Source organism: Mustela nivalis (assembly GCF_964662115.1).
Source record: "Mustela nivalis genome assembly, chromosome: 5".
Taxonomy (NCBI): domain Eukaryota; kingdom Metazoa; phylum Chordata; class Mammalia; order Carnivora; family Mustelidae; genus Mustela; species Mustela nivalis.
In genome coordinates this window covers 157,853,186-157,876,917 of record NC_139024.1, presented here as the reverse complement: position 1 = coordinate 157,876,917, position 23,732 = coordinate 157,853,186, and the positions used below count along the sequence as shown (strand labels likewise).

Sequence of the window (23,732 nt, the reverse complement as noted above, 5' to 3'; positions counted from 1 at the left end):
CTGGTAACACCCTGTACGGCAGGACAACTAACGTTCCCTCTCCCCCAGTCTGATGGCGCACACCGTGAAGACCCCACAGTGTCTGGCCTCAGGAGTCCCCCAAGTTGACAGAGCAATCCCAGACTCTACCCTGCCGGAGACCCATCCAAAACAAGGAGCCGCAGTTGCTCGTCCAGGGAAATCAGTCCAACCTAATGCCCACCTAACCAGGTCACTAGTGCCACCAAGAGCACTGGAGCCCAAAGCAGAACAAGGAATTCCCCTAAGTAGGGGTGGTGCCACTGGGATTCAGCTGGATTCTCTTCTGCACGAGGTGGTTCTTGAGCAAGTTTAAAGAGCAGAAGGGACAAGGCATGTCTAAGATGGTGCGAAAAATGTGTTCTTGACCAGTCATGAGACACAAGAGGGACAGTGACAAAGGAGTGAGTGAGGAAGATACAGGAAGATCCACATTCCCCAGGGAGGAGCAGACACAGCGGTGGGGGGGGTGCAGGAGGGAGCCAGGAAAAGGCTCTGTCAGCCAGAACCTGGGCACAGCCTCCGGAGTCAACCCAGAGACCAACTGAGAGCCCACACCTGAAAGATGCCCCCACCCCAGAGACGACCTGCCAGACCCGAACACAGGCAGGACAGAGGCGGCTCCACGACCACACCTTCCCCAGGGACCCCCGCACACTGGAGAACAAAATCTGAGTCCCTAGGGGAGGTGTCGTCCCTCGCGCACCATCATCTCCAGAAATGAGAACAGCTGAACTCAGCGTGGGGCGTAGAGCGCGAGATGGCGCACCGCGCCGGGGATCATTTCCTGCCGAACAACGTTAAATAAGGACAGAGAAGACAGTTTAGTTGAATTTCTAAATTCTTTATTACTTAGACTGTAATCATACCAGAGGAATTAACACACTTCAATATAAATCCTTTCACTGTTCTCTACAAGCAGAAAGTCAATTTAATTCAACATATGGAGTGATATTACAGATGAAATATGCCGGTGGGAACACAGGAGTTAGGGGAACCTGGATCCCAGTGTGGAACTTATTATCCTGTTGGACGGAAGAAATAGGAATTTTTCTAAACATCAGAGGGACGAGGGAAGGGATTAAATTCCAAGCTGGCTTTGATGCTGTCTCTACTGTGCCTTAAAATATTATTTTCTATTTTCAGTAATACACACAATGCAGACACCTAATCAACTGTGTTCGATCAAAAAATCATGGAGTTAGAAACTTTTCTGCAGTCTTCCTTCCCACTTCACCCCTAACTTTCCATCTTTCTCTTTCTTGTTAATTTGGGGAAATCATCAAAGGATGTGGGGGGAGTGAGAGCTATCAGCGGGCTCACCCCCCAATGCAGTAGTCTGCCAGCCAGAGTGAAGCGCCCTGTCTGATGCCGTAATCCGCCATGGTCTTCCCGTCTTCCAGCCTCTTGCCATTGCAAGTCACAATCTGTTGCTCAGGCACGATCCCGGTCTGGGTCTCGATCATCTGTTTCACCTGGGCCACTGAGCTGGACCTTCGCACCTGGAGGAGGTGCCTCTGCCCCCCGTCACAGGACTGCACCAGAGTCACGGGCAGCTCCTCATCACTGGGCGTCACCACCTTCAGAGTGAGGTGGATGGTCGTCTCCTTGTCAATGCCGTAAGACGACAGCCTCCTCTGGGGCTTCAGCATCTTGGAGCCCAGCAACAGGACCTGGTCCTGCACAGGAATCTTGGTCTTAGCCCGGACGTGTTCTTTGATCTTCCTCACTGTGTCATCCGAGTTAGCAGCGAAGGTCATTGATGTCCTTCCCTCAGAAGAGATCGTCACCTGGACAACGAAGGCCAAGAGACCGCAAATCAAGGTGCCTGGAACGCCTGCCACCTTGACACCACTGTCCCCTCCGTGCCCGGCCCCGCCCTCCCTGCCTGCCTGGTCCTCCAGCTCCTATACAACAGGCTCTGTTGGGAATCTCGAGCTTTTAACGCAGGAAAATCATTGTTTTCCTTTACAGCCATGCCTCTCATTCATCCCAGCGTCATCAGTGACTTCCCACATTTCGCACGCCTCCGATCCAGACAGAGGTTGTCAAATGTCAAAAACTAAATCCAATCACAGAGCACGCACAGTTATATACTGGACGCTAAAAACAGCTCCCGAAGAGAATTATCGACTCGTCAGCTCATGGGACGCTCATCACGGCCCTCCAAGACTACCCTGGACAGGACACATACTCTCCGTACTCCGGGTTTCTGTCTTACTGCCCTACGACCGTGTAATGACTCACACGTTATGGTGACACTGCGTTCAGTGTGACTTGTTCCCCTGGACTTCCTGCGTGTTTCTATCTACCTATTGCAGAATATGGTCTCCTGTAGCTGGACCAGGGCCTCACCCACAGAAGGTACGGCCAGATCGAGGTCTTCCTTCCATAGTCTGAAGCTGGCCAGTGCACCCTGTGTTGTCGCTGGCAAGCCTGGCAGGGCCTCCGTCCTGCTCTATTCAAAACCATCTTTGCAGTCTGGACGTCACAGACATTTCCTCACAGGACCGACGCCCCTCTGTGCTAAGCAGCCCCCCGATGCCAGCCCACATGTACTGCACCCGCTCCTCAAAGGCTCACGGATCTGGTCATTAACACCTTAGAGTGAAGGAGTTTTGTGTACCTCTCTTTTGGGAGGAGGTGTTGAAGAGCCCAGGGACCCTAATCAAAAGGAGGAGAAAAGGCCCCAGAAAATATTTCCATAGGTTCAAATCCAGCCCTGTGGGCCCAAAGCCCACTCCCACTTCCCACCATCCTCCCCTAACAGGGCCCAGTCGGGCCTGACACAGAAGAGCCCTGAGGAGCCAAACGAGGCGCTTCTATTCCCAGAACCTTCCTTCAGCTTCTACAGCGATCAGAGCCTGTCTCAGCCCCTGCAGGATGCCTTCCCAACCACTCTGCCCCCACCTCCCCGAGCTCTGTCCCTCGTGGACTCCTGAAATCACTCCCCAACCCTTGGCGGTGCTTCCCCTGTCCGCATCCCCACTTTTCAACCCCAGCTTACATGGAGGCAGGAAGTAGCAGATGCCATGTCTACAGCCAACAGAGCAGACACAGGAGGCTGAGGAATAGGACTGGCGCCCAGCTTATGTACGAGCTGAGCTGGAAATCCCCTGCCTGAGCCACTGTGCCCACGCCCTTTGCTCTGCCATGATGTCATGTATTTTCTTTCACTTTCGCTTGGACAGAGTCATACACACAGAGAATACTCTCTGATCAAAACATTCCTCTCATCCATTCTACCCGCCCTCCTCTTCCAAACATAGGATGGTCCTTCTCTCTGGAGAACGTCCCCACTTAACAACTCATCACTCCCAGTCATGACTTATGACTGCCCAGCCTACAGCCTTGGGCCCTCACCCACTTCAAGACCTTTACTACTTGATGGTCCTCTCCTGCTGCTTTTGAGAACCTGCCCCATGCATCACTCAGGGGCTTTCCTGAGAGCAAGGGTGCCCAGGGGAGGATGTAGAGTCCGTGAGGAGTGAAGAGGCCGTGATCACCTGTTCACGCCAGCTGGGGAGAGTGGGAGGCCCAGGAGATGTACAGTCTGTGAGGAGTCATGAGACCATGATTAGCCCGTTCACACCAGCCGGGCAGAGTGAGAGGCCCAGGAGAGGAGGTGGGAGCACATGAGGAGTGATGAGACCGTGACCAGACTGTTCACACCCGTTGGGCAGAGTGGGAGGCATGCCCCCAGATCACACAGGACACACAGCCTACTCTGAGAGGAGACAGGAATTTCATTCCCGGGGTGCCACTTGCTCCCTTAACTTGGGCAAGTCTGTTCACCACCTGAGATGTTTGTTTTCCAGTGAACATGGATTCAGAATTCAGAACACAGCTTGTAAAACGGACCTTACATCCCTGGGTCTTGAGCTCTCTAGCACACTTCCATTCCTGTCCCAGAACTGGCAGCCCAGATCTAGTACTTAGAACAATCCTGGCCCAACAGTCAAGGGCCAAGCCCACCTCCCATGAAGCAGAATACGCATCGGCTCTCACACTGCGGTGACTCTGTTTCCCCGCCTTTACTGCTGGACACTCCCTACTCCCTGTGCTCTGTGATCTCACACACACCCATGCTGCTCCTTCCTCCCTGGCTCTGGAGGTTTGGATCAGACAAGAAGGGAGGGCACAGGCCGTGTGCCCTCAGAGAATTTATTTACTACTCTGATCCTCCTAACATTCCAGAGGAATCCCTGTCCTCCCCCAAACTCCCAGGACAGCGCCACAAAACACATTCTCCAAGAAAGCCTTTATGAAAGGAACTCCCAATTTTTTCAAAGTAAAAAAATCCCATAAAAATGACACTATCTTAATCTCACAAAACAAACTGAGGGTTGCTGGGGGGAGGGGGTTTGGGAGAAGGGGGTGGGATTATGACATTGGGGAGGGTATGTGCTTTGGTGAGTGCTGTGAAGTGTGTAAACCTGGTGATTCACAGACCTGTACCTCTGGGGATAAAAACATATGTTTATAAAAAATTAAAAAATTTTTTAAAAAAATGACATTATCTTCTTTGCTGTGTCCTTAGCGGCCATTTACTGTATCTTCAGCACCGGTAGATGTCAAATGATCCCATTTTACTGCAGGACTTTCCATCCTGGAGAACGTGGGTTTCTAGAAGTGCCTATGTAGAGTAATGGGATCCAAGAACCAATCCAGGCTTTCAAAAAACTCAACATAAATCAGGTTCTCCTGATTTGAAGCTCTTATCAGATGCCCATAAACTTGGAAAATTTGTATTTGAATGTATTTTGGGGTACACTACTTCAAACACATAGGATGAGTAGGGAGGGAGAAGAGTGTCTGATGCAACAGACAGGAAACCGCGGCCCTGCCAGTCTCCCTTCAAGGCTTCTCCAGGCTCCTACCATCCGCTCTGTGCAGAAACCAAGACTGTGATCTTGGATCTGCAGCTGGCGCCCCCCACCACGCATGCAGCATCCAATGGGATCTGCGGATTCTGAAACATCACCAGTAACCGAGCAGAAAAGGTCAGAGCAGGTGGACTGAGGCAGGGAGCAAGTCCACAGCAGGAAGAGAGGGGAAGCTCACGAGCCCAGGCTCCTCACTCCACATTTCATCTGCGCCCGTTACCTTCTTGGGCCTTTGCCTCCTTCCTGGAAAGGGAAGCCGAGAGGAGGCATCTAGAGCTGCTTAGCATGAAGTCATTCTGCTCCAGCTCCCCCTTCTAGTCTTCCTGCCTGGGCAGCCTACACCATCTTGGGGCAATGATCTCTTTTCTGGGCAAGCAGGGAACCTCAAGAGAAGCTCCTGCCCGGAGAGCCCAGGAACCACGTTTCTCAGGATGGTGTCTGTCAGAGCTGTGCCCGCAGCCCTGATCCGAGCGGCAGATCTGCAAGTCTAGCACCTTGTGTGCATGGTTCCAAGTTTCCTGCCACCAGGTCACAAAGCATGCACCTCCTTCCAGCTCTACCCAGTGTCAGGGATTACACAGATACAAGATGTGAGCTGTGCCTCCTCCAGGAAGCCTTCCCTAGCTCCTGTCCCAGTCTGGGTCATGTGCCATCCTCTGTCCAATTGTTCACCCTCCCCAAGCCCCTCAGAGCGTGTCTCCAGCAGGAAGATCATCTGCTTATTTGTCTACTTGTCCCCATGAAACACTGGAGACCTGGGGCAGGGGTCCATGATTGTGTCTTGACTAACTTGGGTCTCTAGCACTTCCCAGGCATACTGTCTGGTACACGAAATACTTAGCATTTACCGAATGCATGAATGAACTAAAAGAAAAAAAAAAGAGTAAGTAAGTAAATTAAAAGATTGTAAAATAACATTTAACAAGTACTTGCTAGACTTCAGGAGCTGCACAAGGTGTTCCTAAATGGCCCCTGATGCACTGTTCTAGCTTTCTAATGAGGTAAGTGTCCGTTTCCCCACTGCGCAGCACGCAGTGAGCTCACCCACAATCACATCGGGAGGAGCAGGTGAGCAAGTCTTCAGGCGCATATCTCGACGGCTGTCCTTCTGCTCATCTCCTCCCAGTGGAAAGGAAGGGGGGCTTGACATGCACGCCTTTGTGTTACAGGGAGGGCACACATCAGGGAAGGGGTACAGACAGACCAAGAAAAGCAGAGCTTTCGAGGAGCCTTGTGAGGAATGAGCAAGGAGAGTCTGGGCCCATATGCGGGTAGGAGCCTCCCTGGTGGGGGGACCTGCCTAGACCACAGGGCAGCCACGGGCAAAGAGCCTGTGAGTGCAGCAGGCAGAGGCTGGGGGAGGATGGCAGCCCGCCCAGGACTGGGAGGGTTAACGGTGCCACTGTGACACTCGCCTCAGCCACAGGGATCTCCAGCAGGGAGCTACCTCAAGGGCCAGCCTCAGATGCTCCCAGGAGTCAGTGATTCAGGGGATTCCCTACCCAGCCAGATCTGGATTCTGAGAAACACTGTCCCTTCAAGGAATCAGAATAACAAGCCTAGACATTGACCTCTCTCTTTCCCTCCTCCCTTCCCCTGTGCAGTTCCTTTCCACGCCAAGGGGCGCGGCAAGGGCTGTCCCCCGCTGAGTCACAGCTAGGACTTCTCCCCAGGACCTGACCTCCACCCTGCTTCCTAGCACACTGTCAGTCCGGCTTTTTTCCTCTGTGTCACAGTAAATGTTTTCAGAGGTGGAAGGATCACTTTCCATCTGCCCTTCGACAAATTCAGGAAACCAGCCAAGGTAAAAGGTCATGAAGATCTCACCAGGACATAAAACAAACATCTTAGATACACACTCAGATACACACATCTCCGACCTCCCCGTGTGACTCCCTCGCTGATGCGCAGTCTTGGGCTGGTCATTTCTCTGCTGAATCCTTCCTGGAGAAGAGGCCTCTGTCCTGTGTCTTTAATGGTCCCCAGGAAGGTGCTTGTAAAACTGCTTTGACATCTAGAATATTGCTTCAGAAATGTAACCCAAACTCACTCAAAAACCACTGTGACTTTTCCTTTATTGATGATTGGGGAAAAAATATTCAACCACTCTTAAAGGTCAATTTGGAAAAACTTATAAATATAAGTCTTTATTTGTGGATATTTCCATTATATTCCATCACTCTATTTGTCTATCCTTACATCACTATGACACTGTTTTTGTCTCTCAAGGTCATAATGAGTTTTGAAATTAGAGTATATAATTTTAACATTTTTTTAACAAATCTGTTTTAGCTATTCTCAGTCCCTTGTATTCCCATATAAGTTTTAAGATTAGCTTGTCAATTTCTAAAAACAAAACAAAACAGGATCCTGCCTTTTAAATTTCTCTATCTATAGAGAAATTGGAGGAGAATACCCACTTTTTTTAAATACCCAATTTTAAATTTTCTTCTAGAGTTCTTAGAGTTTAGCAGTTAGGTCTGAGATCCCTTTTGAGTGTATAATATGAGATAAGGAGATCCAGATGAAAACACTTTTTGGTGTTGGTGTATGTTGATATCTGATTGTAACAGGACAATGTTTTAAAAGACTATCTTTTTAAGACAAGGCAAGATGGCAGAAGAGTAGGGACCTAATTACCTCTGGCTCCTTGAATTTAGCTGGATATATATTAAACCATTCTGAATGACCATGAATCCAGCCTGAGATGTAGAAAATATATCTGGATCTCCACAACTAAAACAGTGACTGCTTTTTACAAGGTAGGACGTGCAGAGTCCTGAATCTGCGAGGAGTCACCAGAAGATCAACGGAGCGGGGAGGGAGCCTCCATAAGCTGGCTCCTGAAAAGTGACAGAACATCAGAAGCACAAAATCAGAACCCTTAGAAACTGCTCCAATGAGAGACATCCCTCTCTGAAAGGGGCTCAGGGGATGAAAAGGGCAGAATTCTATTGAGTCATTGTGGTTTCAGGATCCCAGGAGACACAGAAGGAATGGGGGTGCCTGAGCCGGTAGAGTTACCAAGCAGTGGAGCAGGGAAACTGGTTACGGTCACCAAGCCCAAGAGGGACTCTCAGCTTGGCTCACCATAAACTGTGAGCTGGACCAATCAGGTGACCACTCTTTCCCTGAGCATCCTGAGACTAGAACTTTCAGGCCATTTACCATCCCCTGGGAGGGGTCAAACAGCTGTGGCCATGAGCGGCAACAGCTCTCAGGGTGGGGGTGGCCCTGGAAAGGACCGCACCCAGCTGTGACCCAGGAGCAGAGGATCAGGGTGTATTTGTGAGCTGGCAATAGCTAGCAGACCCAAGTACACAAAGGGCAGTGGCACTCTTGGGTCCCTGGGACTCCCACCAGGGGACTGTAGTGGGCATGCGCCACAAGAGTCTATGAAGTTTGGCACCAATGAAAGTGAAGACTCTTTGTCCCAGAGAGTTGATCGAAGGAGGGGGGGCCACAATTTTTCAGTTCTAGGCCAGAAATCCAGGCACAGCCCTTGTTGCTCTGACCCTCTGATGTGGTACAGAAAGCCTCCAGGGAACAAAAACCACACAGAGAACCAGCTTACACTGAGCCCAGCCCCTTGACAAGGGGTGGGGCAAATCCAGGGATGCAAATACCCCTGAGAAGCAGCACAGAATATCCCCCCCCCCCCCCGCAGAAGACAGGCTGGAAGAACAGGTGGACTAGGACTTCATGGATCCACAAGACTGTACACCTCCAGCACCGGGGGAAACTAGTGCACTGAGCTCCAGGTGTTTTCTCACAACCCATTCAACTTTCAGTCTAAAATTTTCTATTTCTTTTTTTTTTTTTTTAGCTTTTCTGCATTTCAATTAGATATTTATTTTACCAACTTATGTTTTTAAGTCTCTTTTTAACTTTCAATTTTTACTTTTACATTTTATAGGTATATGCTTCATTTTAGTTCTTTGTTCCCTTCATTCAATTATATAATATATATATATTGCTTTGTGTTATTTGCAGTTCGGGGAGGTGGAGTCTTCTAACACAGAGACCAAAATTCAATCAGGAACAAGTGGGTCACCCTGCTTTGTCCACCCTGGGAGGTTATAATCTCCCCCCACCCTTTCTTAGGTTTTGTTTCGTTTTGGTAGTGTTTGCTTTTCTGTTGCGGCTTCAGACTTTTCTAGGGTATATTTTCCTCAGGTCATGGTTGATATTTTGGACTCTACTCATTCGCTCACCCATCCTTCTCTGGGCAAAATAACCAGAAGGTGTAATTCACAACAAAAGGAGGGATTAGAGGCAATATTCCCTGATACAGAGCTAATCGTTATGGATATAGGTAAGATATCAGAGATGGAATTCAGTAGTAATTAATAGATAGGCTTGTTAATAGACAGGCTTGAAAAAAGCATAAATGACAGTACAGAATCTCTAAGGGTAGAAATGAGATTGAATCATGTTGAAATTTAAAATAATATGAATGAGATGCAGTCTAAACCGGATGCTATAACAGCTAGGGTCAATGACGCAGAAAAGAGAACAAGTGATCTAGAGGACAGGCTGACTGGAAGGAAGAAAGGGGAAGAAAAGAGAAAGACAGCCAATAGTCCATAAAGAAAGGCTTCCAGAATTTAACGATGCCTTGTAAGGAACCAATGTCAGAATTAATGGGATCCCAGAGTAAGTGTAGAGATAGAGAGGGCTAGAAGGTACATTGGAGCAAAGCATGGCTGCGAATTTCCATAATCTGGGGAAGAGAACAAGCATTCATGTCCAAGTGGCAAGAAGAACCTCCCAAAATCAATAAAAATAGGTCAACACCGGGGCGAGGGTTGGGAGGTTGGGGGAGCCTGGTGGTGGGTATTATGGAGGGCACATATTGCATGGAGCATTGGGTGTGGTGCATAAAAAATGAATTCTCTTTCACTGAAAAGAAATTAAATAACAAATAAATAAATAAATAATTTTTAAAAAAAATTTTAAAAAAGAAAAAGAAAAATTAGGAACCACTTAAAAAAAAAAAAAAAAAAAGATCAACACCCTGACATGTAATAATAAAGTTTGGAAATATTAGAGAAAAAAACGTTATCCTGAGAACAAATAGGGAGAGGAGGTTTCTTACATATGGTGAGAAAAACACCAGAATACTATCACTCCTGTCCACAGAAACCAGGCAAGCCAGAAAGGGCTGGCAAGACATATTCAGGGTACTGGATGGAAAAAAACGTGCAGCCAAGAATACATTAGCCAGCAAGGTTCCCATTCAGAATGGAGGAGAGATAAAGAGCTTCCAGAACAGACAGAAACTGAACAAATATCAGAACACCAAACCAGTCCTTCAAGAAATATTAAGGGGGATACTGTAAGTGAAGAGAGACCCCAAGAGTCACAGAGACCAGAAAGAAACATATTATCTACAGAAACAAGGACTTTACAGGAAACACAATGCCAGTAAATTCGTATCTTTCAATAGTTGCATGAATGTAAATGGGCTAAATACTCCAATCAAAAAACACAGGGTATCAGATTGGATAAAAGAGCAAGAATCATCCATGTGCTGTCTATAACAGACTCGTTTTGAAACTAAGGACACCTCCAGATGGAAAGTGAGGGGATGGAGAACCATTGACCACACAATGGACCTCAAAAGAAAGCTGGGGTAGCGAACATCGTATCAGATAAATTAGATTTTAAACCAAATACTGTCGTAAGAGATGTAAAGAGACACTATATTATGCTTAAAGGGTCTACCCAACAAGAAGATCTAACAATTGTAAATATCTCTGCCCCCAAAGTGGGAGCAGCCAATTAAATAAAACAATCAATACCCAAAATAAAGTAACATGAAGATAATAATACATTAATACGAGGAGACCTCAGCATTCCACTCACAGCAATGGACAGATCATGAGAGAGAAGATCAAAAAGAAACAAGAGCTTTGAATAACACATTGGACCAGATACACTTTGTAGATATATACAAACTATTCCATCCTAAAACAACAGAAAATTCATTCTTCTTGAGTGCACATGGGATATTCTCCAAAATAGATCCCACACCAGGTCACAAATCAGGTCACAACCAGTACCAAAAGACTAATATTGTCCCCTGCATATTTTCACACCACAGTGCTTTGGAACTCAATCACAAGAGGAAATTTGAAAGGAACACAAACACTTGGAGGTTAAAGAGCATCCTGCAAAAGAATGAAGGGGTCAAGCAGGAAATTAAGGAACTTAAACAATTCACTGAAACCAATGAGAATGAAAATGCATTAGTTCATAACAGCAAAGGTGGTCCTAAGAGGGAAGTACATAGCATTACAAGACTCTGAAGAAAATTAGTAAAATCCCAAATACACAAGCTAACCATACACCTAAATGATCTGGTGAAAGAACAGCAAATAAAGCCTAAACCCAACAGGAGATGAGAAATAATAAAGATTAAAACAAATCAGGGGCGCCTGGGTGGCTCAGTGGGTTAAAACCTCTGCCTTCGGCTCAGGTCATGATCTCAGGGTCCTGGGATCAAGCCCTGCATCGGTCTCTCTGCTCAATGGGGAGCCTGCTTCCTCCTCTCTGCCTGCCTCTCTGCCTACTTGTGATCTGTCAAATAAATAAATAAAAATATTTTTTAAAAAAACAGAAATCAATGAAATAGAGACCAGAAGAACAGGGGAACAGATCAATAAAACTAGAAGGTGGTTCTTTGAAATAATTGATAAGATTGAAAAACCTCTGGCCAGGCTTATCCAAAAGTAAAGGGAAAATGACACAAATTAATAAAACCATGAAAGAAAGGGGAGAGATCATGACCAACACCAAGGAAATACAGACAAGTATAATAACACATTAGGAGCTAATACATCCCTCCCAAATAATAGGCATCTGGAAGAAATGAATGCATTCTTAGACATGTATAAACAACAAGAATGAAACTGGAAGAAATGTAAAAAAAAAACTTGAACAGACCCATAACCAACAAGGAAATTGAAATAGTCATCAAAGATTTCCCAACACACAAGAGTCCAGGGCCAGATGGCTTCCCAGGGGAATTCTACCAAACATTTAAAGAAGAAATAATACCTACTCTTCTGAAGCTTTTTGGAAGGAAAACTTCTAAACTCATTCTATGAGGCCAGCACTACATTGACCCCAAACCAGACAAAGACTCCACCACAAAGAAGAATTACAGACCAATATCCCTGATGAACATGGATCCAAATATTCTCACCAAAATATTAGCCAAAAGGATCCAACAGTACATAAAAAGGATTATTCACCATGACGAACTGGGATTCATGCCTGAGCTCCAAGTCTGGTTCTACATCTGCGAATCAATCAGGGTGATACAATACATGTATAAAAGAAAGGACAAGAACCATATGACCCTTTCAATTGATGCAGAAAAAGCATTTGATCAAATACAGCATCCTTTCTCTAAAGATTTTATTTATTTATTTGACAGAGATCACAAGTAGGCAGAGAGGCAGGCAGAGAGAGAGAGAGAGAGGAAGCAGGCTCCCCGCTAAGCAGAGAGCTTGATGCGGAGCTTGATCCCAAGACCCTGGGATCATGACCTGAGCCGAAAGCAGGGGCTTTAACCCACTGAGCAACCCAGGCACCCCATATAGTATACTTTGTTGATTAAAACCCTTCCCAGTGTAGGGATAGAGGGAACATACCTCAGTATCACAAAAGCCATCTACAAAAGCCCACAGTGACTATCATTCTCAACGGGAAAAGAAAGAGAGCTTTTCCCTTAAGGTCAGGAACACGGCAGGGACGTCCCCTATAATCGCTGCTATTCACCGTAGTACTAAAAGTCCTAGCCTCACCAATCAGACAACAAAAAGAAATAAAAGCCATCTGAATCAGCAAAGATGAAGCCAAACCCTCTCTTTGCAAATGACATCATACTCTATGTGGAAAACCCCAAAACGCCACCCCTAAGTGACTAGAACTCATACAGCAATTCAGCAAAGTGGCAGGATATAAAATCAATACACAGAAATAAGTTGAATTTCTATACACCAACAATGAGACACAAGAAAAGAAATTAAGGAGTCGATCCCATTTACAATTGCACCCAAGCCATAAGATACTTAGGAATATACCTAACCAAAGAGGCAAAGGATTTGTACTCAAAAAACTACAGAACACTCATGAAACAAATGTGGAAGACACAAGGAAATGGAAAAACATTCCATGCTCATGAATTGGAAGAACAAATACTGATAAAATGTCTATGCTAGGGGTGCCTGGGTGGCTCAGTGGTTTAAAGCCTCTGCCTTCGGCTCGGGACATGATCCCAGGGTCCTGGGATCAAGCCCTGCATCAGGCTCTCTGCTCAGCAGGGAGCCTGCTTCCTCCTCTCTCTCTCTCTGCCTACCTCTCTGCCTACTTGTGATCTCTGTCAAACAAATAAATAAAATCTTAAAAAATGTCTATGCTACCCAGAGCAAAGTACACATTCAGTATAATCCCTATCAAAATACCATCGACATTTTTCACAGGGCTGGAACAAACAATCCTAAAACTTGTATGGAACCAGAAAAGACCCTGAATAGCCAAAGAAATGTTGAAAAAGAAAATCTGAGCTGGTGGCATCAGAGTTCTGGACTTTAAGCTCTAGTACAAAGCTGTAATCATCAAGGCAATATGGTACTGGCACAAAAACAGGTAGATAGATCAATGGAACAGAATAGAAACCCCAGAAGTGGATGGTCAACTAATCTTCAATGAAACAGGAAAGAAGATCCAATGGAAAGAAGATAGTCTCTTCAATATATGGTTTTGGGAAAAAATTGGACAGCCACATGCAGAAAAATGAAACTGGATTATTTCCTTACACCACACACAAAAATATACTCAAAATAGATGAAAGACCTCAATGTGAAACAAGACTCCATCAAAATCCTAGAGGAGAACTCAGGCAGCAACGTCTTCAACATTAGCTGCAGCAATTTCTTGCTAGACATGTCTCCAAAGGCAAGGGAAACAAAAGCAAAAATGAACTATTGGGACTTCCTCAAGATAAAAAGCTTCTGCACAGCAAAGAACAGTTGTCAAAACCAAAAGGCAACCTAAGGAAATGGAGAAAATATTTGCAAATGACGTATCAGATAAAGGGCTGGTATCCAAAATCTAAAAAGAATGCATATTCAACACCCAAAGAGTAAATGATCCAGTCACAAAATGGGCAGAAGGCATAAACAAACTTTCTCCAAAAAATACATCCAATGGCCAACAGATGTCGCAGATACGTACATAATACGCAACATGGCGCCTGCGGCCAGGCAGAGGACCTGCGCACCATCTGAAAGATGATTGGCTATGCCCAGAACAGGAAGCGGACACTGCGTGCCTTTTATCATGCTAAGTGTTGATCATGCTTCCTTTCAAGTGTACAGCCTGCTGATTGGAGGAGAGGGGATATAAATAGGGGTAAACATCCGGGTAAAGATTCGCAAGCTTGTCACTCCGTGTCTCCTGGTTGTTCTTGCTGGCAAGAGTGACAAGTGGCGCCAAAACCCGGGGACCTCAAAATTCGGTATAGGAGACAGGGGATTGACAACGAGAAGGTCAGTGTGCACCCAGAGTCTGTCTTTTGCCAGGGAAGTTCCGTAAGGAGGAGAGAAAAGCTTTCTAAAATGGGAAACGAGGTATCTAAACTTAGGATGGAAGGACCTTTGCAGGAGCTGCTTAAAGCTAACGGCACCTGCAGGAGCTGCTTAAAGCTAACGGCACCCCCTTAAAGGCGAAAACAGCCCGTGCCTTTTTAAAAGAGGTTGAGAGAGTAGCGCCCTGGTTTCTGGAGGAAGGACTCCTGAATATACCCCAGTGGGAGCATTTGGGAAAAGACCTTAGGCGTGATCCGGAAGTCAGCGCTGGCCACCTTGCCGTGTGGTCTTTAGTAAAACTATGCCTGCAGTCAGAGCGGGAGCCAGTGCGGGAAGTCATAAAACAGGGGGGAGAGGTTTTAGAGCAAGTGAAAGAAGAGTCTCGTAGAGAGCCGCTCCGAAGCTCTAATACTGATAGTGAAAGCTCCGAAGGGCTCTCTGAGGACGAGCTAGAAGACATAGCCATGCAGGAGAAGGTGAAGGGAGAAGAAAATTTAAAAGAGGGAGAAGTGAGGAAGGTTCTGGCTCAACTGAGAGAAGAAAGAGGAGTTAGAAAAGGTTATGGCGCAGTTAAAAATTAAAAGAGGAAGTAGGGAATAAACCTGATACCACAGCGCCATCTCCTGGCCCTACAGCCCCACCTAATGAATGGCCACCCCTTATAGGCCCGCCTGTTCAGGGACGTGTGGATGTCCTGCTTGCATAGCGGAAAATTGGAGGGAGGTACTCGGTCCTGGAAAAGGGTTTTTTCCTGTTATGGAAGATCAGAACCAGCAGAGGTATCATCAGCCCTTAGACTTCAAATTGGTGAAGCAACTTAAGGAGGCGGTTATGCAATACGGGCCACAGGGTGCTTTCACAATTTCCTTGGTGGAAGCTGTGGGGAGCCTTTACCTCACTCCTGAAGATTGGGGAAATTTAGCTAAAGCTGTACTATCAGGGGGACAGTATTTGGAGTGGAAAATACAAAATCAAGATAACTGTCAGGAGACAGCACGGAGGAATGCAGCAGCAGGAAATCCTCAGTGGAATTTAGATATGTTAACTGGCACTGGGCTTTATCTGGGATCCCAAGCGCAAAGTCGATACCCACCTGGAGTTTATCATCAAATAGCTACAGCTGCGACTAGAGCTTGGAGAACCTTGTGGGGGGCGGGAGATTTGCAAGGGCAACTGTCCAAAGTATTGCAGGGGCCAAATGAGCCTTACGCAGATTTTGTGGATAGGTTAATGCAAACAGCAGGGAGAGTATTTGGGGACGTGGATACTGCCATGCCTCTGGTTAAACAGTTGGCTTTCGAAAATGCAAATAAGTGGTGTAGAGAAGCTATTAGGCCATGGAAGGCTAAGGATTTATCTGTTTATATTAAAGTTTGCCAAGACATTTCAGGGCAAGTCATTCAAGGACAGGTTATGGCTGCTGCGTTTGCGCAAGCCTTACAATGCACAGGAGCAAGACCCAAAGGATGCTTTCTATGCGGCCAAGGGGGCCACCTCAAGAGGGACTGCCCTCAAAGAAAAATGCAATATCAAGGTCAAGGGCAGATAAAAACAGTTAAGTTTGTGAAGCCTGGTGAAGCAGCTAGTGGTAAATCTCCAGGATATCCTAAACCCAACTTATGCCCAAGGTGCAGAAAAGGAAACCACTTGGCTAGTGAATGCCATTCTGTGGTTGATATAGAAGGCAACCCATTACCCCCTAATAATTGGGGCGAGTCAAAAAACGGACGGCCGGGCCCATCCCCCCGGGGCCCAAATCAAATGTACGGGGCGGTCATGACTCTGCCCCAGATGGCGCGGCAACTTTACCCCAACAGACCAAGGCGAGCAACTGCAGGATCTGCAGGACTCGACATCTGTGCAACGTCCAGACCGGTCCTAATGCCAGATATGGGAGTGCAGGCGGTTCCCTCTGATCTAGCAGAAGGCCCCCCAGAGGGAACCGTGGGGTTGCTTATAGGGAGGAGTTCCTCTACCTTAAAAGGCTTAATTGTTCATCCAGGAGTGATTGATCCAGATTTTACTGGAGAGATTAAAATCTTGGTTTCTGGGCGCCTGGGTGGCTCAGTGGGTTAAGCCACTGCCTTCGGCTCAGGTCATGATCTCAGGGTCCTGGGATCGAGTCCCGAATCGGGCTCTCTGCTCAGCAGGGAGCCTGCTTCCTTCTCTCTCTCTCTGCCTGCCTCTCAGTGTACTTGTAATTTCTCTCTGTCAAATAAATAAATAAAATCTTAAAAAAAATAAAATAAAATAAAATAAAATCTTGGTTTCTTCCCCAAAGGGTACAACAGTCATTAACCCTGGAGAAAGAATTGCTCAGCTCTTGATTTTGCCCAGTAAGCATGATAACTATGCACCTATGGGTCTTCAAAGAAAAGGAGGGTTTGGGTCGACAGGGGATTCTTTAGCATGCTTAACTATGGATATGAAACATAGGCCTATGTTACTCTTAAAGATAAGGGGAAGGAAGTTCTATGGACTATTGGATACAGGAGCTGACAAAAGCATCATTAACCAAAGAGACTGGCCAAAAGATTGGGCACTAGTAAAAGCAAATCAAACACTAAGAGGTCTTGGAGTGGCCACGAGTCCAGACCTTAGTGCCTCTTCATTAGAGTGGGAGGATAAAGAGGGACATAGGGAAGTCTTCCGACCTTATGTGCATCCCCTTCCCGTAACGCTCTGGGGACGAGACGTCTTGGAACAAATGGATATTGTGATAGCCACAGAGAAATTATATAGTGATCCTGCAAAGCATATAATGGAGAATATGGGATATAAACCAGGAGAAGGACTAGGAAAGCAAAGGCAAGGAGACCCTAGGCTACCATCTATGGGGGGCCAGGGTTTTTTCCAGTGGCCACTGGGGCAATAAGAATTAAATGGAAGGACGATATGCCTCGGTGGGTGCCTCAGTGGCCGCTGACAAAAGAGAAATTGATGGCAGCTAGAGAACTTGTCCAAGAGCAATTGAAGGAGGGTCATTTGCATGAATCCACATCTCCTTGGAATACTCCTATATTTGTCATAAAGAAAAAGTCAGGTAAGTGGAGGCTGTTGCATGATCTCAGGCAGATAAACGAGCAAATGCAGATAATGGGACCCATTCAATTGGGACTTCCCGTAGTCACTGCATTGCCAAAAAATTGGCCGTCCTTAGTTATTGACATCAAAGACTGCTTCTTCTCTATACCCCTACACTCAGAGGACACAGAAAGGTTTGCATTTACCCTCCCATCTGTTAATCATGCCGAGCCTGATCAAAGATATGAATGGGTTGTCCTCCCGCAAGGGATGGCCAATAGTCCTACAATGTGCCAATTGTATGTCAGCAATGCCCTTCAGTCTTTTCGAAAAAGATTTACATATATTCATTGTTATCATTACATGGATGATATTTTACTTTGTGGAGAGGATCCGCAGACACTCCCTGAGGCATTGACTTACATGCAACAACAGCTTGCCACATGGGGGCTAGTAATCTCCCCTGAGAAAATTCAAGCAGGAAACCTGAAGGAATATTTAGGTCTGAGGGTTTCAGACACGATGATATCACCCCAGAAAATGAGCATACGAAAGGATCACCTTAAAACCCTAAATGATTTCCAAAAACTCCTAGGAGATATTAACTAGATAAGACCATATATTAAAGTAACAAGTGAATTACAACCTTTATTTGATAGTCTACATGGGGATCCAGGTTTAGATTCTCCTAGATCCCTCACCCCTGAGGCTGTTAAGACTTTAAATTTGATTGAAGAGAGAATGTCTAACACTACTGCAGATAGATGTAACCTTGCAGATCCAGTGATGGCTACAGTCATCCCATCGCCAGGCTCACCTACAGGAGTGCTCTGGCTAGGAGGGCCTCTCCAGTGGGCTTACTTCCCACATAATCTCTCCCGTGCTGCTACTACATGTCCAAATGCTGTTGCTAGCCTAACTGCCAAAGTCATAAGGATGTGTCTTAGCATTCTTGGACGATGACCTGATATTTGCATTATTCCCTATGATAAGGGTCAAGTGAATATCCTTGTAAATTCCAATGATGATTGGGCTATTTTAGTGACTTCTTACCCTGTAAAGTTTGATAATCACTATCCCTCTCATCCTCTAATTGACTTCTGTAAAGAAACATATTTCATATGGCCAAAGGTATGTCACTTAGAACCTTTAGCAGGAGCTACCACTGTTTTCACTGATGGTAGCAAAGCTGGAATGGGTGCGTATGTTATAAATGGACAAGTAACACCTGTGGTGGTGCCGGCAGACAGAGCACAAAGGACAGAATTGCTGCTAATTACTGTGGTCCTACAGTCATTTGCTGACACACCCCTCAACATAATGTCAGACAGCAAATATGCAGTCGCTGTTACTCGCTCCATAGAAACAGCTATTATTTCTCCATCTCAATCTCCCATCTCCTTATTGTTATCAGACTTAAGGAGCGCTGTAAGAGCCCGATATGCACCCTTTTATATTGGCCATATGAGAGCTCACTCGGGGATGCCTGGACCTTTGACAGAAGGTAACAACTTGGCAGATGCAAATGCTAAGTTTGATCTCTGCTGTACTATAGAAGAAGCAGAGCGCTATCATCAAAAATGGCACGTGAACGCTGATACCTTGAAAATGCGATTTAACATATCCAGAGCAAACGCGCGGAGATTGTGCAAAGCTGTGGGAATTGTTCTGTACATCCTCCAATGCCCTCATGGGGTGTTAACCCTAAAGGCCTGCTCCCCAATCATTTGTGGCAGATGGATGTGACACATGTTCCATCCTTTGGACTTCAGAGATACCTGCATCTGTCCATAGATACTTGCTCGGGAATAGTAACGGCCACACCACTAAGAGGAGAAAATGTTAAAAATGTAATAACCCATTGTTTACGAAGCTTTGCATGCTGGGGTGTACCTAAAAGTTTGAAAACAGATAATGGGCCTGCTTATACATCTAAAACATTCAAGAGCTCTTTAGCCTGCTATGGTATTCAACATAGCACAGGAATCCCTTATAATCCACAAGGCCAAGGAATAATTGAAAGAGCCCACTTAACCTTCAAGACCACATTACAAAAAATAAAAAGAGGGGGAGTAGGGGAAGAATACACCACCCCCAGAGATCTCACCAATTTAGTAACATTTATTTTAAATTTTCTGACGCTAGATACGGATGGCCTGTCCACCGCAGAAAGGCACTGGGGCCAGCATAAGCAGTCACAGATGATGTTTAAAGGGAAAGATATCCTTACCGGGATATGGAAAGGCCCAGACCCGGTGCTCCGGTGGCACCGAGGATGTCTCTGTGTTTTTCCACAGGATGCTGCAACTCCAGTGTGGGTTCCTGAGAGGCGCACGAGGATAGTGGCAATGGAGCCTGTGGATGACGATGGTGATGATCCTGAGCCAGGACAGCATGATAGAGGTGAGCCAACGACAGATGTGGGCGCTGGTGAAGGCCTGGCCTGTCCCGATGCCACTGACAAATGAGCTGGAGATCCTCCCTCCTATCTTCGCCACCAATGCTACTACCGGCGTGCCTTGGGTGACAGGTGCTGGTTGTCTGAATGTTGGAACAGCTCGACAGGGGACTCTGCTTTGATAACAAGAATACCAACATACATTCCTATGCCGGTGTTGGTTAACACAGGTGAGCTGCCTGTGTTGCTGCGACCTAGAAGGGACTTTGGAATTACAGCCACAATCGTGGCTGCAATAGCAGCTTCGGCAGCTGCAGCCACAGCAGCTATAGCCCTGACTACATCTGTACGGACTGCCGCAGCACTCAACAATGTGACAGGACGACTAGCAGAGGCATTGGCTACCCAGGAACAGATCGATGGACACTTACATGCATGGATCCTAATTGTAAATCAGAGAGTGGACTTGCTACAAGAACAAATGGAGATTCTAGAGGGACTTCTGGCGGTGGGATGTATAAGCAATATGAAGGGAATCTGTTACGCCAGTAGAGTATCATAACTTCACCTGAGCTGCCAGTATCTCCAAAGAGTTAGGAAAAATGCTCAATGGGACTTGGTCCGCCCAATTTCATAACCTTACGCGGCTGCTTAGATCCCAAATTGTAAGCCTAAATGCCACCAAAGTGTCCCTGGCTTCCATAGGAGACTGGGTTAAATTGATTCAAAGCTCATTGACCTTCCTGAAGGAATGGGCAGGCATAGGAGTATTTTGTGCTCATATGGTGGGAGCGTCTGTATTTATGCTAAGATACCTCTGCCGTCTAGGCCGCCAACAACGACAACAACGAGATATGATTGTACAAGCTATAATGGCCCTCGAGGCTGGGACCTCCCCCCAAATATGGCTCAGCATGCTGGACCGGTAGTCAAAGACGGGTAAGACTGGTCCCACATCCATAGCAACCTAAGACGGGCTCCTCGACCAGGGGGAGTACCCAATGACGGGTAAGCATGGAAGGTGAGGATCAGCAACCTAAGACAGGCACAGTCCCTGCCATATATATAAAAGAAAAGGGGGAGCTGTCAGGGGCAGCTACGTACATAATACGCAACATGGCGCTTGCGCCTGCGGCCAGGCAGAGGACCTGCGCACCACCTGAAAGATGATTGGCTGTGCCCAGAACAGGAAGCCCGCGGACACTGCGTGCCTTTTATCATGCTAAGTGTTCATCACGCTCCCTTTCACGTGTACAGTCTGCTGATTGGAGGAGAGGGGATATAAATAGGGGTAAACATCCGGGTAAAGATTCGCAAGCTTGTCACTCCGTGTCTCCTGGTCGTTCTTGCTGGCGAGAGCGACAAACAGACACATGAAAAATCATCAACTTCATCCAGCATCAGGGAAAACAAATCAAAACCACAATGCAATCCCACTTCACCCCAGTCAGAATGGCTAACGTGAAGAAGTCAGGAAATGACAGATGCTGGCGAGGATGCGGAGAAAGGGGAACCCTCCTACACTGTTGGCGGGAAAGCAAGCTGGTGCAGCTGCTCTGGAAAATGGTATGGAGTTTCCTCAAGAAGTTGAAAATAGAGCTATTCTATGACCCAGGAATTGCACTACTGGGTATTTACCCCAAAGATATAAATGTAGGATCCAAAGGAGCACCTGCACCCCAATGTTCACAGCAGCAATGTCCACAATTGCCAAACTATGGAAAGATTCCAGATGTCTACCAACAGATGATTGGATAAAGAAGATGTGGTACATGCATGCTATGGAAGACTATTCAGTCATCCAAAAAATGAAATCTTGCCATTTGCAATGATATGGACAGAACTAGAGGGTATGATGCCAAGTAAAGTAAGTCAATCGGAGAAAAACATTATCATATGATCTCAGTGATATGTGGAATTTGAGAAACACAACAGAAGATCAGAGAGGAAGGGAAGGAAAAATAAAACAAGATGAAACTAGTGAGAGACAAACCGTAAGAGACTCTTAATCGTAGGAAACCATCTGAGGGCTGCTGGAGGGCAGGGAGGGGGAGGGCGGAGACACTGGGTGATGGGCATGAAGGAGGCGTCTGGTGTAATGAGCACTGGGTATTACCTAAGACTGATGCGGGGCGCCTGGGTGGCTCAGTCATTAAGTGTCTGCCTTCAGCCCAGGTCATGATCCCAGGGTCCTGGTCAGCGGGAAACCTGCTTCTCCCTCTCCCGCTCCCCCTGCTTATGTTCCCTCTCTCGATGTGTCTTTCTCTGTCAAATAAATAAATAAATAAAATCTTTAAAAAAAAAAAAAAAGACTGATGAGTTACAAGCATGTACCTCTGAAACCTATAATACATTTTATGTTAATTAATTGAATTTAAATTTTATTTCTTTTTTTTAAAGATTTTATTTATTTATTTGACAGAGAGAAATCACAAATAGGCAGAGAGACAGACAGAGAGAGAGATGAGGAGAAGCAGGCTCCCTGCTCCCTGCTGAGCAGAGAGCCCTATGCGGGACTCGATCCCAGGCCCCCGGGATCATGACCTGAGCCGAAGGTAGAGGCTTAACCCACTGAGCCACCCAGGCGCCCCTGAATTTAAATTTTAAAAACGTTTTAAAAAAAGAAGTTTGACTACCATGTCTGAGGGATTATGTGGAGAGGTCCTGCGAGAACAGGTGGGTGGAACGGAATCCAGAAGAACCAAGACTTAGGGTTGAACACACCAAGGTACTAATCATAGGAGTAAAGCTGTCTTGGACTCTGGAACAGTCCATTTCCTAGCCGAACCCCTCCAAGTGACCCCAACTGATGCTACATGAACAAAAGAAACACCAGCCAAACATTCCCCGTGTCTGGCTCTCATTATGAGATACCGTTAAATAGTTGTTGGCCTAAGTCACCAGTTTTGGGAGCAGTTGGTTACACAGCAGTAGGCAACTTGGAACACCCCCAGGGCAGCCACCGGTGTGAGTAAAGCGAGGGGTAGAAGCAAGAATGTGGAGGGCGAAGAGATCTGACCCACCTGCTCACAGGCCTTGTGAAGCTCTCGGCTGCTCTTTTTTGATCTGGGACATGGAATTTCTATCCAACGGTGATTAAAGCTGGAACTCCTGAGCTTATCCCTTGATTGGTCTGCTAGAACCCAGCTCATCATGGGCAGTTCCCAACGCCCCCATGGATACTCACTGTCCCATGTCAGGAGCCCTGTCTCTGCTAAAGCCCAGTAGTGGGCCAGGAGCTCTCCCCTAATAGGACACGCCGCTTTGCAGTAGACAGCACGGCTTGATCAGGAACCTGGGGTGTGTGTCGTGCCTCTCTGTTGGGGCCTTACCAGCAGGAACACCACTCTGCCTCTTGTCCCACCTCGGCGACCTCTACAGCCTGGGCGTCTCTTGGCTGTGGTGGAGCTCCTCCAGAGCCCCGTTCTGTTCTGGGCTCCAGTCAGTCCCTGGAAATGGTCTCGTGAACGCAAACATGTTGCCTCTGGAATAGAGGGAGGGTGTCCAAGCATTAGTGGTGTTACCATCAACTGGGTTAAATATGACAAGGAATTGGGGTGCCTGGGTGGCTCAGTGGATTAAGCCGCTGCCTTCAGCTCAGGTCATGACCTCAGTGTCCTGGGATCGAGCCCCGCATCGGGCTCTCTGCTCAGCAGGGAGCCTGCTTCCCCCTCTGTCTCTGCCTGCCTCTCTGCCTACTTGTGATCTCTGTCTATCAAATAAAATAAATAAAAAATCTTAAAAAATATATATATGACAAGGAATAATCTGTTCTTTACCTTAGAGCAATGACCTGGCATGCTCCAG

At 46.6% G+C, this 23,732-nt stretch overlaps 1 protein-coding gene across 1 annotated transcript; it reads right to left on the bottom strand.

The window, feature by feature from the left end:
• Positions 1 to 846: 846 nt before the first annotated feature.
• Positions 847 to 3,460, bottom strand: LOC309865386 (ubiquitin D-like). Its single transcript, XM_082731667.1, has 2 exons — positions 3,026 to 3,460; positions 847 to 1,808 (listed from the first exon to the last, which is right to left on the bottom strand). The coding sequence occupies exons 1-2, from the start codon at positions 3,179 to 3,181 to the stop codon at positions 1,338 to 1,340; spliced, it is 627 nt and encodes a 208-aa protein (XP_082587793.1). The 5' UTR covers positions 3,182 to 3,460; the 3' UTR covers positions 847 to 1,337.
• Between the last annotated feature and the right edge of the window lie 20,272 nt (positions 3,461 to 23,732).

Excerpts from the sequence above, each read along its gene's own strand:
- LOC309865386 (XM_082731667.1), bottom strand. The coding sequence starts at position 3,181 with ATGACATCATGGCAGAGCAAAGGGCGTGGGCACAGTGGCTCAGGCAGG. Across the intron at positions 1,809-3,025 it reads CTGCTACTTCCTGCCTCCAT|GTGACGATCTCTTCTGAGGG; the intron begins GTAAGCTGGGGT and ends TTCGTTGTCCAG.